This window comes from Saccoglossus kowalevskii, chromosome 10 (assembly GCF_978046115.1).
Source record: "Saccoglossus kowalevskii chromosome 10, keSacKowa6.1, whole genome shotgun sequence".
NCBI lineage: Eukaryota > Metazoa > Hemichordata > Enteropneusta > Harrimaniidae > Saccoglossus > Saccoglossus kowalevskii.
Genome location: NC_140650.1, coordinates 25781462 through 25801133, shown reverse-complemented (window position 1 = coordinate 25801133; position 19672 = coordinate 25781462). Strand labels below are relative to the sequence as shown.

The 19672-nt window shown below is 34.6% G+C and overlaps 1 protein-coding gene across 1 annotated transcript in view; it reads right to left on the bottom strand.

Moving 5' to 3' along the window:
* LOC102804927 (shootin-1-like) overlaps window positions 1–14285 on the bottom strand; it is an 80546-nt gene extending 66261 nt beyond the window's left edge. Inside the window, exons 1-3 of the mRNA XM_085504425.1 lie at window positions 14172–14285; window positions 12211–12324; window positions 8446–8540 (exon numbers count right to left, since the gene is read on the bottom strand). Coding sequence (XP_085360551.1) covers window positions 8446–8540; window positions 12211–12324; window positions 14172–14271 — 309 coding nt within the window. The 5' untranslated portion in view covers window positions 14272–14285. The remainder of the gene's footprint in view (window positions 1–8445; window positions 8541–12210; window positions 12325–14171) is intronic.
* Between the last annotated feature and the right edge of the window lie 5387 nt (window positions 14286–19672).

The window sequence follows — 19672 nt, the reverse complement described above, 5'->3', positions numbered from 1 at the left end:
CAGAGCATCTATGTACCAAGTTTCATCAAAATCCAATGAGTGGTTGTTCAGATATCAGTGGAACAGTCATGGAACCACTAAAAAATAGCTAATTATCATGCAAATTAGGTAATTAATATGCACGGATTTTTACCAAAAATTAATCAAATCTGCGCATATGTTCAGAGCATCTATGTACCAAGTTTCATCAAAATCCAATGAGTGGTTCTTTAGATATCAGTGGAACAGTCATAGAACAGCTAAAAATTAGCTAATTATCATGCAAATTAGGTAATTAACGAGCATGGATTTTTACCAAAACCTAATCAAATCTGCGCATTGGCCCAGAGCATCTATGCACCAAGTTTCATCAAAAACCGATGTATGGTTCTTGAGATAGCAGTGGAACAGTCGGACACACATACACACACACACACATACACACATACACACATACAGACACACTAACTGCAAAGACTCCCATTTTGTGCTTCGCACATGGGAGTCAATAACAAACATGCCTAATTACTAAAACACAACACAATCCTAACTTCCTTACATTTTTGCACTCACTCAATTAAACTACAAATATGTCACAAACATGATCACATTAAATTGAATCATTTTTTAAATTTTCTATCAATCTCAGTGCAACAAAGGCATTCCCTTCATAATTACAAATATTTATAAATTTCAATGGCAGTTGAATCCAACCAGCCAATCAAAGGCATAGTACGCATCATATGAGAAAGTCTCAATTTTTTATTAAATAAAAAAAACTTTTGTTTCAGTTTGAGTTGCGAAAATTATAAATATTTATAAAGATGAAGAGAATGCCTTTGTTGTGTTGAGAGTATTTCCTTTAAGCTCACAAATTACATCTTATACAATGTCTATTTGCATCCTGTAGTCAATTCCTTCATTCAAAATATACACATTATATCGATACAAGAATTTGTATAATCCACCATGTATATCAGCATATTTCCCTTGTGTTCATACATGCTGGTAATAACGATATAATACGCTACGTTGATACATATGAGTCAGCCTACGCTGTTACAGGAGAATGACGTAATCCTATGAGTCTTATATCGATGTAATTAAACTATAAAAGGTTATCATAAGAATACTAGTAAGAACAACGGCAGTATGGTATCCAATACATACATGTAGTGCACACTTAGATAACCTTAATATTATACAGCTTTTCTCTCCTTGTAGTAATTATTTAGAGTGTAAGTAAACCCCCCCAGGAAAAAAATTTTTTTTACGAAATTACATCAGTGTGGTCTCTCGATATTGATGTCACATGCAACGCAAACAAATGTAAATAGGTGACAATAATTTCGTTCAATGATGCTAATGTTTACTAAAAATAAATTCCTTATTTAATCAAGCCAATGTGCATGATTAAAATAATGTTTTTTGAAGTTTAATTTTATTTCAACATGTATATTGTCACATAATATCAACTTGATTTTTTTTTTTTAATTGAAATTTAATATTTTGCGAAGCATAGATTCAATTAAATTATACATAATTGTTTTTCCCGTGACACTGCCTGTGATTTTTCTAAATTCTAAATTTTTCAAGACAGCATTTTTTGCAAATGTAATATGTAACATACTGCCAAACTTTTTTTATTGCATGCATATCCTGAAGGCTTCTGGGTTTATACACTGTCTGATGACTACAGATTGTTCAATATCTTGAACAAGCAGAATCGCCACACAATGTACATAAAACATTCAAGAGAAATAAAAACACTGTGGTGTCAACAAAATTAACATATGATAACATACAAGAATATATTTGCAGTCAGTGTTATTTCAGCAATAGTTTCACTATAATTTCATAGTGTGGAATTATGCATATGATAAATATTAGGCTGAGAAAAAAAATATCTCTGTTTCTCATTTCCGCGTGCATCATTTTGAACTATGCGCCTCGGACGTATTTTTTTCCCTTCTAAAGCATTCCAAAATGCGCTTGTATACTTGTAACAAATTTCCTTCGTTTTAGCACAGTATTCAGAAAAAGAAAAAAAAAATCACAATGAAACAACAAACAGAGAATTTTTTTCCCTGGCGTTATATAATTCCACAATATTTTCTCTTGTAGCATCAAATCTCACCATCAACCTAACAAAGGTTGACAATTAAAGAAAATTGTTTTATAAGTTGAAATCATTAATGTCATCACTACTGTGGATAACTACATTTTTTTGTTGATTGTCTCTCCAAAATGTTGACTCTATGTGTAAAGAAAGTATTTTTCAGGAATTCACTGTTGACAGTGTGAACTTTGCTAAACTTTGCATTATCCCACTAATCCAGCTGATTCCCACATTAGACATTTCATGATCAGTGATAGAGGGACTACAGACCTTACTTCCTGAGGCAAGTGATCTTTTCACTCGTCTATCACTTGACTAAATCAGGCCCAGAAGAGTTATCATCAGTCTCTCAATCCATAGTTACTCTAATCACTGTGTTACTATGCACAGAAAAAAACATTTTTCAGCTTCCAGGCTATTTTTAAAGAATACAGCCTGGGACTTGTACATCAGCAGATACAAAAAATTGAACACTTGGATGAACATTCATTCTGTTACGGTCTTGTAAAATAAACAGCCAGGAAAGGTCACAAGTTTAACACCAGTTAACTCTGACAAGAAGATAGTGTTAGTGGATGTTGAGGAGAGGGACATGTCATCAATGATGAATGTGAGAAAATAGTTCAAGATTATCTGTATCATCATTGACCTCCAAAAATACCATTCTCATGGGATGCCAAAAAGAAAACTATGAAGCAACTTTGTTTTCTTTTCCCCTGCCTTGTCCTGGATCTGGTTTCCACTAAAGGAGGCTGTCATATCCAAAGTAGGTAGCTTTCATCAGATGAAAAGAAAAGGGTTATCTGTTTACACACGGCACTCATAAATCTTACATCCCTCTATTGAGTTGAATTTCATTGGTTTCAGGTTGCTAGTACTGACAACCAGCAACTGAGGGGGCCAGTGGGTTAAATTATGTGAAAGTGGTCTCTTTAATCATAATGCTGTCACTTCTACTTAACCAAGCAAGACCAAGTTTAGACTACTGATTAAACTACCCAAGATGCTTCCTGTGGGAAAATTGATGAAATTCTCCCCGCTAGACTTCATCACCAGTTTTCACTTCCATGACATAAATGACAGGTACCATATTTGCTTTATTAGAGGGCATCTCTCATAAAACTAAAAATTGCATTACTGTATTCTGAATCATTAAAATACAACCTTTTATGGCCATATACACAGCTCTGGCATTGCATGCATAACTAATAAGCAAACATGGTAGTTTAATATCTAGCCATTTTTAAAAAGAAGTTTTACAAAAAATTACAGTCACTAAAATTAGACAATTGGAGATACCTTCTTAAATGAACAAATCTGAGAGAGAACCAACCAAAGTACATTTGTAGTGAGTACAAAACCCATATAGCTGCCGTTTTTAAAGTGGCATTCAGCCTTCGTAATGTTGTTATAACTCACTATATATAATCTATAGAGAGGTATTTGTGCTTGTGAAAATGCACAGATAGCGAGAAAACAGTCCATAACCAGTGGAATCACCAGCGGTACATTGGAAATACTGTTGATGCTGACAGATGCTATTTAACAATCAATAATATAAACAGCTCCACTTGACAAATTGTCTCATTGCAATTTTGCTTCACAATCTACCCCCCTTGAAACTCTACTGGCCAACCCTTAAAGCACATACATATCAGTGTTACTGATGCTATACGATTTAGATACCCCACTCAATACAAGTTTTAGTCAGTTCAAATTAACTTTGAAAAGTTGGTGTTGAAAAGATTCAAGATAACAATTACAATATGTATATATTTTGGCAGGGATTGGGGAAATTACATATTCTAAGCACAGCAACAGGTTACAGAAGGAAGCTACATGTAGGATAAGTATTAAACAAACATTGACAATGTATTGGCCATGTTGATATTTTAACCTTATGAGGTTGTAAACTGACTTCAAAGTTTACATTTTTAGTAATTACTTAGTTATATCACTTTAATAACACTTTTGGGCAAAATAGGTCTGAACAAAAATTGATACACCAAAATATAACGCAATTACTAAAATATCAAACATATAAATATTTAACATTTTTTTTTTTTCACTTTCCACTTTTTTGGAAAGAAAATCTATAATAATCTATCTATGATATGAGTTTAACTTCCTGTGTTGCATTGTCAGTGTGCATCAACTAAAGAAAAATTAGGTTCAACAAGATCACTGATCAAAGAATTTTCACAGTTCCTGCCTAGAAATAAGATCTGTATTCACTGTGTGGGTGGGAGTGGGAAGACTAAACACACAAACTTTCAGCTAAAATTGAAAATAAACCCCAAGTTGCAAACTTTTATGAGGCAATAAATCAAGTTAGACAAGACAGGAAAAGGCACTAATGGAAAATTAATTACTTCATGGTTGATCGCCTGGTTCACTTCTCCATCTGGTTTGGCTCATCTTGAACACCCTATCTGCTCAATCTCAATGAGCCAAAAACAGGTGTAATAAACAATGTGTCAAATAAAATATGCTTGCAATTGTGGGGAACATCAGCAAATATTAAAGTAGCAAGATGGAAGACTAAACATTAAAATTGTCAAAACAAGCATCTTCTCAAATATGCTTGCAAGTGTGGAGAACATCAGCAAATATTAAAGTAGCAAGATGGAAGACTAAACATTAAAATTGTCAAAACAAGCATCTTCTCAAATATGCTTGCAATTGTGGTGAACATCAGCAAATATTAAAGTAGCAAGATGGAAGACTAAACATTAAAATTGTCAAAACAAGCATCTTCTCAAATATGCTTGCAAGTGTAGGGAACATCAGTAAATATTAAAGTAGCAATATGGAAGACTAAACATTAAAATTGTCAAAACAAGCATCTTCTCAAATATGCTTGCAAGTGTGGGGAACATCAGTAAATATTAAAGTAGCAATATGGAAGACTAAACATTAAAATTGTCAAAACAAGCATCTTCTCAAATATGCTTGCAAGTGTGGGGAACATCAGCAAATATTAAAGTAGCAAGATGGAAGACTAAACATTAAAATTGTCAAAACAAGCATCTTCTCAAATATGCTTGCAATTGTGGGGAACATCAGCAAATATTAAAGTAGCAAGATGGAAGACTAAACATTAAAATTGTCAAAACAAGCATCTTCTCAAATATGCTTGCAAGTGTGGGGAACATCAGCAAATATTAAAGTAGCAAGATGGAAGTCTAAACACCAAAAATGAACAAAAACATTCAAATTCAAAGCATACCTTTTACAAACTTTAAAATTGTACTGGCTACCTTGAAAAATACTGATTTACTGTAGTTTATTTAGCTGAAAACATGAATATGATAATAATTTATTCAAAAACACTGAGTACATATAGCACAGCTAACATTTACATTCAGAATGGTCTCCTGAAATGGTTAGCAAAAATAGAAATGTGCATTTATTATTTTAATTTGTCAATCTCTGTGAAACTGAGGATTTAAACCATTCTGTTATTTTTTCATTCTGATTGTGTGAAATTCAGATTGGCTTCATCACCAATTTACATGACATAAACGACAGATACCATAGTTGCTTTATTAGACACACATCGCATATCTCCACAAGAAGTGCAGATACATCAAAAATCGCATTTATTGAAAAAAAAACATATCAGTACTGATAACAAATCTGTTTTGTTTTGTTTTAAATCAACAAAGAAACAGTATCCAGCAGCAATTAATTTTACAAATCCTAACATAGTGGCCAAAGTTTATCTGAATTATCAAGAAATCTAGTAATAAGCTTCTGGTATGATACTTTTTCTCATTTCCTGTTTGATACAAGGCTAGCCTGTTTTCCTGTTCTATGGGATATCAGATTCAATAGCTCTCTGTCTTGGGTATATCATGTTGCTAAAAAAACAAAAACAGAATTGGGTATTGTCTTTTAATTTTAAAATGCTTTTATGACTATAATGATAATTATTTAGTCTCCTGTATTTGTGAAGATCTGATTCTGTTAGCTTTTTGGGTAAATTCTTCTACTTAGGGCTTGAAAATAAAAAGCTTTGGGGGTGAAAGAAGTCCTTTCTTCCTTAACTGCAGAAGATTTTTTTTATGGGATGATGTTGTTTTGCTTTAATTTTTGGTATGATTTGCCTAGAATTTGTTTTTCAAATCTACTAAGTTTCTGTCAACAAGCCCTTTTTTTTCTTTTTTTTGACCCAGGCTGCATTTCCTAACATTGGCACTGTTGTTTCTCCCGAATAAATACAAGTGCAAGTTCTGATGTCTTTTACAATGTTTTGTAAAAGAAATAATTTTAGGGCCACAGTGAAATGTTTACTTCTATAATATTTTACATTCACTTAACTGCATAATTAACATGAAATGTAAATTGCAATATTACTAATTTAATTAACAGTAATAATCAATAAATCTATTTTCTGTCCAAACCAATATATATGATTGATATAAAGACGTCTGATGAATATATATATATTGATGTGCATATGCATACATGCAAGACTTCAAAACACTAATACCATGTTACAGATTATCTAAAATATGACTGTTTTTGATTGGTGCATTTCCAATACAGCCCAAAGTCTATATTAGAGATGTGTTCATAACAGAGTAAATGTGAGTTTGTAAGTAATTCCACGGACACTGGGTTAATGATGAGCAAAATTCTGCAAGTTGGCAACAGTTTGCTCAAAGAATCAGATAAAAAATCCTCCTCATAAATGGTGAGCGAAATATCTTCATAAAACAAATAAAAGCTCTCTATGAAATCGTTTAGGACAAGGGTTCCTCCTTATCAGATTTAATGAGCTAAATGTGGCTGACTGAATGCTGCTCACTATCATATTAATCTCTCTTCCAAAACTGAGCTAGACACAGTCACCATCAAACTCACCAAAACTTTTTACATTTCTATGGAATTAGAAATTCAGTTTTTTGGCCAGTGATTCTGAATCCCAAGCTGATTTCACGTACCTCACAGCATAAAAATAATTACCGTAATTTATTTCCAGTAGAAATGCTAAAAAGTCAAGCTAGAATCATAAAACATTAAGTGCTACATTCTGGCACTTGTTTTTTATGAGATTAGTTTCTTGTTCACTCTTTAAACTTCGTATTTGTTCAGATATAGATATTTTGTAGTTATCGTGGAAACAACTTACAACTAGAAATTTGATTTATTAACTTGAGATGCTAGAAACTGCGAAGTGAAAACAATATTTTTTATGTGTACTGAGCAAATAATATACAACCATTTTTGCCTCAGCATTGCTTATGTTGCTTTATAGATAGATTTAAAACTATTGATACTCCAATAAATTCAATCCATTCTACCAACAAAAAAACAAGCTGAAAATAATTAATTACTATTACCAGATAGTGTCAGAAATATAACTACACACACAGTATTAAAGTGTAAAGGTTAAAACCATTTTAAAAAACTAAACAAATGGAAAATTCCTAAATTGTTGTAAAGTCACTCAAGGAATATACTAAAACAGCAATGTGAATTAGCTAATCAAATGCACACAAATGCCAAACAATTATCAACAAAATTATCAAGAATAATAATATGCATGTACCACGTTTTAATCCATTTAATTGAACTAAACACGAGAGTAGCTAATTATTACGCAAATTAGCTAATTAACATATGGAGATTAATTTTAAAGTAAAGTTTTACATTCAACTACAAAAAAAGTATGCATATATCAAGTTTGATCCACTTGAATGAACTATAGCTAGAATACTAACAAAACATGAGTAGCTAATTATTATGCAAATTAGTTAATTAACATACACAGATTAATTTTAAAAGTAGTGTTGAACATTCAACTACAAAAAAAAGTATCCCTATACCAAGTTTTGATCCACTTGAATGAACTATAGCTAGAATACTAATAGAATACTAGCTAATTGTTCTGCAAATTAACTAATTAACATATGGAGATTAATTTTAAAGTAGTGTTAACATTAAACTACAAAAAAAGTATGCATATACATGTACCAAGTTTTGATATACTTGAGTATTGGGATACCATTGTGCTTTATACACAAAGACAAAAATCTAAGCTACACCGGTACAACAAATTTTTGTCTGTCAGGGATACAGATGGACATGGAAATGAAGATTGAAGCACATTTTCAGAATCTATCATGAACCATTAACAAATCACCATTTTGGAAGACACAACCATCAATGTTTTAATATGAACTAAAGCGTCAATTTTTGATCAACAGACAAGTTTTGAATTCCGCCATTGCCTTAAAAACTTGCACGCTCTGATGTAAAAACGTCCAATTTCGACAATTCCCCCTCCCTGCATGGAAACTAACTAAAAACTCATCTATCGACAATCACATGTTTTTTACCTTAGCAGCAAACTCTTCTGCTTCTTTGCGACATTCTTGTTCCACTTCCAAGTTGACTTGTACTTTTTGGAATTCATCATAGGCTACTTCGGAGACTGTCAACAAAAAAACATCACATATCAGAAGTTGACAGTTTGAAAGTCAGGGTAGGGATTGAAATAGAAATAAACAGTGCACATGTCGGTTTTTACCGTATTATTATTGTAATCAATGCACGGTTACTTTTTTAGTAACCGTGATCCGTGCATGCAAGTCGAAACGGCCGGGAAAAACTACCGCTTGTAATCCAAGATGGCGATGACCTCATTAGCATACTTTTGTTCACGCACGTATTGATACATCGCATCGTAATTACTGAAGAATAGCAGACAGGGTTATGAAACAAATAAACCTTTTATTACTGATGTGAAATGTTTACAAACTATTGTGAATACATAAACATATCCAAATGGCGATACATAAAAAACAGACTGAAAATAAACTCTGGTCGACCTCATTAACATGATTTATTCACGCACCCACACACGTGACAAAATTACAAAAATAACGATGATGCAACAAGTTCCCATCGTCGGCATGCCTCATTATAGTTATCGTAATAGACTTGAGGTCGGCAAAATGTTTTTTCTTCAACGACAGAAAAATAATCCACATGACCGTAATGCCATAGCTGTGATGAAGGATGGAAAGAAAGTAGCAAGTTTACCACGTGATGTCCCAAAAGTGCTAGCTCCCGTTGTGGATTCACAGTCAGCGAAATACTACGTTTTAAAACCAAGGCTAAGTGCTTCAAACCACTCACCAAGGTATGGATCGTTGCAATATTGCAATATTGGATTCATCGTGAATGAAGAGAAAGCAGTACGTGTGCGCCACATGCTGCGTGGTTCATCTTACATCGTTAAGTTCCAATGAGTTTTTACGTAAAAACACAAACAAAGCGGCCCTTTTCAGGGCCACCACACACTCCAAAAAGAGAACTACCGTAACAAACACACTATTTAAATAAATTGAACGCAATCGTTTTTGACAAATAAAACTTTATTGTTGACCCCGTTCTTGGCTAAAAATCACCCTTGGCGTTTAACCGAGGATGTCCCCAACATGTAACTTTTGTGAAAACAGGGGGTGGGCGCTTGCCCAGGGAGGGGCGCGTGCCCGGGGTAATACGGTAGTATAACCATAACCATGCTCACAGTGCTCATTATTCACCATTCATAAACTTTGTTCTGGAGCTTTGTTAATTCACCACCATCATACCATGCAGCAGCATCATCACAAAGACATCAGCGCATACCCCGGTACATCCATATTAACACTCTGCTGCTTACTCTGCTTGGTTATTAACTGTTGCAGTGAACACATATTTTGGATAAATTTTATAATATCCAATTTTCATCATGAATTTGACTGGTATTTAGCAAATATTTTGGCCTAAATATGCACTGCATACACTTCGGGTTTCAGGTCTACAAGAAAAGGCTGAAAAACAACAAGCAGAGTGCACCTGAATTTTTTGCCAACATTTCTCTGATTTTTTACATGGTCACCATGGCACACCATAGATATTGTGATTTTGTTTTTAAAGGCCCAGTTATCAATCCCTGGGATTGCACTTGAGATTCATGGTACTAATTGTCTTTGTTTTTCAACATAGATTTAATCCAGTAGCTAAATAATGTTTAAAAATTACAATATGAATATTTATTAAGTTATCAATATTTGTTTTTTAACTCAGGACAGTTTGTTCTCAGAAACAAACAATTTTGGATCAATTCCTGAAAATAATAGTTTTAAAAATTTTAAAAAACATTACCAGGTAGCACTAATAAAATGAAAGAATAAAGAAGTCATAATAAAAAAAAAAACATTGGAATAATGCTATTTCAAAGCTATATGAATTATTCAAGTAGTATCACAGCAACAGGTGGAAGCTCTGTTTATATTTATGCAGGGAATTCCCATGATTCACGGAAATTGTTACCATACTCTTGCCACAACAAACCTTTTCCCCCCTCATCTTCATAAATATTTATGAATTTCAAAATTCAAGCTACTAAGAGAGGTTCCACTAATTGAATAACTTTGGCATGTAATCAACTAATATTATACTGTACTGTGCTTGTTGATTGACGGGTTGAATTCAACTTCCATTGAAATTTAGGATATATAGGTTGAAGGGAACAGGTTTGTTGTGCCAAGAGTATAACAATTATAAAACAATTTTGAAGTTTCATGTTCCCCTATGGTCAAAATAGGTAATAAATTAATGAATCAACAATTTTTTGTTATGCCGTATTCGTTTGACTTTGTGCCAGTTCTGGGCTAAGCGCCCATCCCTTTTTTTGTTCTTTATGATCACGTTCAGCTAAGCGCCCATCCCCTCTAAAATGCTCCAAATTTGAGTGTCATAATCATAAAACGTGTTTCTTGATTATTGTTTGACTTTTCTGAAAGCGATAATCAAATTTACATTACAGTCGGCACAATGCAGCATTCTGATTGGTTAATAACAGACTTGACCTATTAGGTTGATGTTATAGGTCAAATTATGCAAGAAAACATCATTGCAGAAAATGCTTTGCATCAAGAGTTTGTGTATGATCAAACACATTCAAAAATGAAGAAGAATTTAATTTTGACTGTGTAAGACGTAATATTTTTAAAGCTGAGCACTAAGTTGGATGAGTACGGTAAGTGCTTCTATTAGATGTATACTTCTAGTAGAGCAAATACAGTGCAGTGAACAATGCTTTGTTACAAACATATTCTGAAAACCTTGTAAAAATCGATCATCAAATTCAAACATTTAATAGTGATTGGCTCAAGAGCTGAACGTTGTATACACACATAACATGTGCATGCATACCTTCACATGACATGTGTATGCATACCTTCACATAACATGTGTATGCATACCTTCACATAACATGTGTATGCATACCTTCACATAACATGTGCATGCATACCTTCACATGACATGTGTATGCATACCTTCACATAACATGTGTATGCATACCTTCACATGACATGTGTATGCATACCTTCACATAACATGTGTATGCATACCTTCACATAACATGTGTATGCATACCTTCACATAACATGTGTATGCATACCTTCACATAACATGTGCATGCATACCTTCACATGACATGTGTATGCATACCTTCACATAACATGTGTATGCATACCTTCACATGACATGTGTATGCATACCTTCACATAACATGTGTATGCATACCTTCACATAACATGTGTATGCATACCTTCACATAACATGTGTATGCATACCTTCACATAACATGTGTATGCATACCTTCACATAACATGTGTATGCATACCTTCACATAACATGTGTATGCATACCTTCACATAACATGTGTATGCATACCTTCACATAACATGTGTATGCATACCTTCACATGACATGTGTATGCATACCTTCACATGACATGTGTATGCATACCTTCACATGACATGTGTATGCATACCTTCACATGACATAGAAGTGCGACTGACCACATATTCAAAAATGTAGCACTTGCTGATTGGATAATGTTGTACTATCTCATTAATATTAATTAGAACTAACAATGATGTCACAATACAATATCTGGATTGGTCAATTTAAATTTACCATTTTAATTTATAGAAATTAATATTTGTAAACAGTTTATAATGGCCATAGCAATTATGCCTTTCATTCTATATGTACTTTTTCACAAAAGTAAACTAAATTGTCAATAAAAGGTGAACACTCACTGTCAGTCAGTTTATTTAGCTCGGCCTTCGTTATCTCATGCTCGCTATATATTTTGTCATAAGCTCCTTGACATTCTGTATATTTCTGTTCAAGATTCTCATACTCTTTGATAACTGAAAAACAAAACAATAGTGTATTTATAAAAGCAAGTCGCAAGAGAAAACTGACAAATTGTTTATTTATCCCTGAAAACATTCATACTGAATAGCATTTATGTCAAATGATGTTACTAAGTATGTCATGTGATTAATTATTATTATTAATCCTTTACTGAAAATATGACTGAAGATATTTTGTAAATACAATCTTGCCGGCCCCAAAAACCGAATGGAGATGAACCATCACCACAGGACTTGTCCAAGCAAAAATGACCTGTAGTAGAACTGAGATGGTGGCCAAGGATAGACAGGGATGGAGGAACCTGATTGCAGCCTTATGACCCAATGTAGGATCAAGAGGACCACATATACTTGGCAGTCATTGCCAAAAAAGAATGAGGTTTTTCGTGTTCATTTTCTTTGTTGTTTCTCAGTGTTAATTTTTTTGCTTGGATGGACTAAACTTTTCTGTCAAGTTTAATATTTTTGGTTTAGTGGAAAGTTGGTTTCTTTATGTTCATAAAATATCACTGTTAAATGCATTAACTATTCACTGTACCATCAACACAACAAATTCTCTTCATTTTTATAAACAATTATAAATTTCACAATTCAAACTGAAAGCTTTTTATTGGCAAATGAAAAGACATTAAAACATTTTATAATTATGTCATTGCACACTGCACGCGTTGATTGGATTTTAATGCCATTGAAATTTATAAATACTTACAAGAATGGTTTGTTGTGTTGATAGTAATGAAATAAAATAAAGGATTTTTTTCCAAACATCAATGGATTTTCCCTAACGTAGTTAATGCTGTTTAACCTTTTCACAGCTAGTTCTCTCTTTTCTTCACAAATTCACAAAATAGTTCTGTTTATAGTTCTGTTTGCACTTTCTTTCAGAAGTTTTGGACTAAAATAGGTAATTTGTTTGAGTAAAATCTAAAAATTGACTGTTGGCTTCAACATCAGGGTCCATTTCTGGAAATATTGAAGATTGAAGATTGAAGAAATTTGGGCGCAAGAAAGTCTGTTGGTGAAAAGGTTGAAAATTATTTATGATTTTTCTGTCTCATTTCGTTGACGTCTGTCTCATTTCGTTGACGTCTGTTTCATTTCGTTGACGTCTGTCTCATTCAAACCAAATAAGTTGATTGATTTACTTCAGTAGTGCCAACATCATGATCCAATCCACTGAAGTACTCGCACATTAATCAGGTAATGATTTGTTTGGGAATTTCCCGCCTTACAATACTGTATCAACCCACTAAAGCTAAGACATAATTGAAGGTGGTACCGTAACGAAAATTTGGCGCTGTGAATGCTCTCAAATTATTATACTGTGAAAATTTATACCAGCAATTTTTTTTCATTGTGTAAACGGCATACAATTGGCCTACGACCATATGGATTATGTGAAGCACTTGTTTGAATTTGTGTCAGTTTAGATTCGAGACTCGTTGAATTGTGCACGGCGTCTTATCCGCGTTGTGATTTAGCACAATAACATTCAAGGCGCAAGCGGAAGTACTTCCAATAATTGTAACTTCCGTATTCACACATATGTCAACTTATCGCAGTGACACGCATACATGGTCGGAAAATGCCAAACACGAAAATCCAGCTATTGGTAGCAAATTGCGTAAAAGGGAGCAATCGCCGTCCATAAAGTTGGAACATGCTAGAATTTTTAATTCAAAGCTTGTATATTACTGAGCGACCCCGAGTGACACGGACGATCCCCTCGGAACAAGTAGTTCAACTAGGAAGTAAAGATAAACAATTCACAAATCATATAAATAACCGTCAACCAGATATATTTGAACGATTAAACACTTAAACTACTCGAAAATAATTACCTGCGACGGCAAGAGATTTCAGTCTTTCGAGGTCACCCTCAGTTTGCTTGTATTTAGTCTCCCAATCCAAGATACGCTCCTGTGCCAGAGCCGCCATCATGAACTTTACTTTTCTGACCCAGAATTCTGTGCGAGATTTTTGAAAACGAGGCAAAAAGTTTCAGGTTTTCCCAAGTGCTATGAATAAATAATGTGTGGGAGACAAGGAGTGTCGGCACATCACTTGTAAATACGATTTTTGACTAACTTCCTTTCTTATACACAGTGGGGGGCCTTTGAATGCGTAATATACAACATTGTTATGCATTTTTCTCTAATTTCTTTGTTTAACTTCCGACTGAACGGTCATAATTTCTCGTTGGCTACGAGACTTGGGCAATAATATTGTGAAAAGCTAATACACATACTAACTTTTCAAACACTGTAACTTAAATTTAGAAAACGTGCGTTGCAGAGGCGGCGCAACGAAATTTTGCATGGGAATGAGATCTGACATCTAGACCCTCTGAAACGCTATTTCCTACATTTTGAGGGGCAAATTTTGTTGACACAAAGGGTTAAAGCTTGATTTGGGGGCGACGGTGACGCCCCCCCCCCCCCAACATTTTTTTCGGGTGGGCGTCCGCCCCCTCTGCACCCACACTGTACGTGCCGCCACAACTTATATATGCAATCTTAAGCGATATTTTCCAGGCCAATCAATGAAAAAAATAAATTAGTAAATGACATGATAAAGTCAATAGTAATTTGATATACTAATTAAAATTAATTTTTAAAATGTTAGCGTGGCATAACTGAGAAACGAATTCATCAATGTTGACTTAACACTGAACTGACTAAATATTTTAATCGCAAAATAAAGAGGGTCACGAGCCATTTATACATTATATAACAAGCCCAACTATTAATTTATATCTGCAATTAACATGTTTTCAAGTAACTTCTTTGATTGAATTGAAAGGGTGAATGTAAAAACAAAATGTAAATGTTTTTGTATTCTTGGAAACTGTACTCATGAACTGGGTTTAAAACACCTTTTTATCAATCAAGAACTGTACTCGTTGATTGGACTTAGAAAACATGATTTAAAAAATACTATACATTATACTTGTCGACTTAAAAACATGCATTTTTTATAATAGTGGATTTTATTTGAAACACGGGCTCAGGAAACTTTGGTTGTGAGTTTTATTACTTATAGTAGTTTTGTTTAAAGCGACAGGAGGATTTAAATGTGATCTTATCTGCACTCTAGAAAATACCCATAATTTTTTAGTTTACTTTTTACAATTATCTCTTAAGTTAATAACAATTATTACGTTCACTACTTGATAGAGAGTGATAATAATACCACCTAACCCCCTGAATATTTTAGATTATACCAACGAAATTCAATGTCACATGTCGTGCATATATTAAAATATAACAACTGATATAATATATAAACAATCTCAGATATATGGGATGACGATTTGAAAATTGCAATTACTGTTAGGGAATCATACCGCTTTGCGCCACTACTGTCTTGAATTTACAATCTTAATGAGCGTTCTAGAATGTTCGTGGTTACATGCCGTAACCTGGTGGGTCACGGTAGTGAGATCAAAGTACCGACGACTCAAAATACGCGACTAAATGAGCACGTGTTCTCAGCGGCAATTTGACCACATTTTGCAACAGTTGACGAGAGATGCAACTAAGTATCAGCGATATAGTCTAAAAATAAAGCAAGCCACTACGTTATGGGGACAATTCAATTTGCAGATTTACAAACTCCTGGATCGATATTTTAATTACCAATTCACAACATGATATACTTACTATAACAGATTCATCGAATGTCGCAAATGACGTGGCGATATCCACGCCTAGTGCTCTTACAGCATTATGTGAAGAAAAAAAAACACGAAAAAATCAATAGATTTGTACTGGAAATATCGATTTCAAGTGCACGCAATGAATCACGGATTCACCCCTTTGATGGGATCCAAACTGATAGTCCCCGGCAGATGTCATTTTGTTCAGGAATTTGAAAGAGTGATCAATTTCAATAAAAAAAAAATTATTAGAGGCCAGATTCTAAATAAATGGAAAGGTGAAGATACTTAGTCTACCGTATTTATATTTTCTGGAACACATGAAATCTACTAAAGTATTGCATCCCCAAATAAATATTGAACGACTTCCGGTTGCAAATAACTTTATTCATAGTCATCCGGTCCGGTCCACAGGTCAGAGAATCCACGATTGCGGGTCATGATATTTTTTTAAATATTGTGTTTACTTAAGTTTTTAAATTCCAAACCACGGACTTTTCTAGCCGATTCCAAGAATCCAGGCCAATATTTAGACTATGTTATACGTTACAGGAAGTAATTTTTAATTTACAAATCTATAGTTTATTAGTGGGATTCAGTACGTGCGGTTGAATAAGGACCACTTCGTCACCATTTTAACCTTTTCACCACCAGTTCCTTATTTTCATCACAAATTCACAAAATAGTCCTGTTTATAGTCTGCATTTTCCTTCATAAGATTAGAGAAAAAATAGCCAAATTTTTTGAACAAAATTAAGGTTCATTGCCAGAAATTTTGAAAAATATAAGAAAAAAATGCAGAAAAATGTTGGCGAGAAGGTCTAGCTCCATACACTCTGATTGGTTATACAATAAACTTTATAATAGACTACATTCCGATATGTTCATACGTGTGCAAACGCAGGGCTCGGTCCGGAGTGAAAACAGGTGAAAACGCATGTGAACAGATTAACCCGGTCTACACCCGGCTTAATTTTAGTATCTCGGTATTGTTGTAAAATTCTGAACATTTCATTCGTGTCATTCGTGTTTTGCGGGTTTTTTTTGACAAAATCATTGGTTTGTAACGCCGAATCGTTTTTTTATCAATTTTTGACCAAATCGCTCGTTTCAGAGGCGGCGGGACGAAATTTTGCAATGGGCGAGATCTGCTCACTATCCTTCGCACCGGAAGCGCGACCTTACTAGGGGGTCTGGGGCATGTTCCCTCCTAACAATTTTGAAATCTGGTCCCTCTGAAATGCTATTTCCTGCAATTTTGCTGACACAAAGGGTTTCAGCTTGATTTGGGGAGCGATGAGTACTCTTGCATGCACTACTAAGTTGTTCGGCAATTGTCAGAATTTACACTGCGACATATTTGAAAAAGACTCCTGTCTTTAAAATAGAGGGCTGGCCACTGCTCACTCCACAGACGTGTGGTCTATTTTATTTTGTTGTTTGTTTATAAACTGCAAACATTCGACCAATCAGAGAGACCGTGCACCTGACGTCACCGTGTTGCGGACTGTCAAAATGGGTCTACGCCTGTTTCATGTAGAAAAAGGTACATTCTTATAACCACTCAGCTCATCGATACAACTAATCAGATAAAGGTGTGTATAAAATGGGGTATGTTGTTTGGCATTTACACAAAGTAAGTCTAACTTAACATCCAAACAAATAGACAACTAGAATAACACTAGAACTTTACAAACAAAAAAGACAGCTTTCACACTCACCTCAACCACAGGAGGGCCATAAAAACATAAAAGGTTAAGCAGAACGTATTCTTCAATTCTGATACATTTAAATAGCTATACATTAAAATATAATGTGATCTTTTGTCAATTATGTTACGCAAAATACAAATTCTTTCTCCTCTTTTCAACCATAAATGTCGCCCGGTTTTCACTGAACTTAGTCGGGGTAGGCTTTAACCATAGACGGACCCAAAGACTCTTGTGCGATGCTGCGACAGTTAGTGTGGCACTGGTGGACGGACATATCGTTGTGTCTGCGATTTTTTTTCAAAAGCGAACGTGTTGGGTATTTTAAATGTATTCTTGAGTGTTATGTCGGGGGACGGAGCCAGATTTAACATGTACAACTCAGGCACTGTGACGTTGTGTGTAAACAACTGCACGAGTATCACGACATCACGAATAAACTGACTGAACTACTGGGTGTATGTAAGATTCATTTAATGTTCGTTTAACTTTGTGTGTAACTACGTTCTTGGTAGATAGTGTACATAGTGTACATTCCGTCTTCAGTGCTATTTTTTTTTCTAAAATGATATTTCATGTAATTTGTGACCACCGCCCTTCAAGCCGCGAAGTCGTAAAGCAGGTGTTATGATGGCTTCTGAGTGGTCATTTATAGCAGAAGTTAGAGAATTATTTTGTTAGTGCGGAACTTATGTTCATCTGGCATAGTTACTAATATGTCAAAATCAGTATATACTACTAGTAAGCAAGTAGCTACGCCCTCACCACACCTTTCTCAGGCTGTCCCGTGGTGTTTCTTATAATGCGTCTCTGTCGACGTCAAAGGGTGGTGGTCGTCGCGACGCGTGTTCGAATTTCATGTAGACAAACGTTTTTTATACACGTTGCATACGTTGTTATGAGTCCCATATCGAATAGGATCCGACGCGACGACCACCGCCCTTTAAATGAAATCAACATCGTCACCCGCGCCCAAAACGTCAATGTGCACCGTTTTCAGTGTTATAGTCACAATTGTTAGTATCACAATTCTTGTGGGATGGGGACATTTATGATGATTTGTGAATGTTCGCAAAATCGCCCATTTTGTGTACCTTTCCATAAACAAGTCGCCTTTCATATCGTACATCATGTGATTAGTTGATCAATAATCTGTGTACAAGAATTACAAGTCATACAAGATCCTTGGGATATTTTGTACATTGACCATTTGTTGATATGTTTTGTCCATTTTTACTAAAGGGGAAATAAGTCATTAACACCAATAAAGTACTTAATTATCATAAATAATTCTACAGCAAATGCCAAGGTTACCTATCCTTCTCAAAAGTCTATTTTAGAATGGTCCTAGGTACTAGTAGTTCAGTGACGAACGGTAATGTATTAAGCCTAATGTTGTTATATTTGGCGATAATTATGATAACTAAATGTCAAAGCCCATTATGATAATAAAATGCCCCATCGGAAATACCGAAGCCATTTGTGGTTGGAAATTCCACACGCATTCTCTATTTAGGCCCTCGGGGGGTCAATCATCTGAAACTATGGTGGGTGGCTAAACGGGTGGCTGTTGAAACAGGAATTAGCAAACCAAACACCAAGGGGGGGGGTGTATTCAAGGGGTTGCGGGGAGAATAAGTTGGCACAATCAAAGAAAATAAAAATGTACAGAAAAGACACGGCGAAAAAAAAAATCACTCGTCACACATCTCACCCCATCCATCCGATGATTTCAAATAGTTTAATCCTTACCCTAATTTTCACAATCGTGCAGTCACGTTGATTGGACATATAAGACGACAATAAAGCGCGTAGGTGTTTTAAAGTTTTAAACTTCCGACTCAAGTGGAAATTTCGACACTCCATGTTTTCCGGTATCACACTTTACGGCCAACTCCTTTATATCACCTGCAATATAATAATAATAATTAAATTGGGTAATCATTTAAAACGCCACAAAAACCGCGTATGCAAG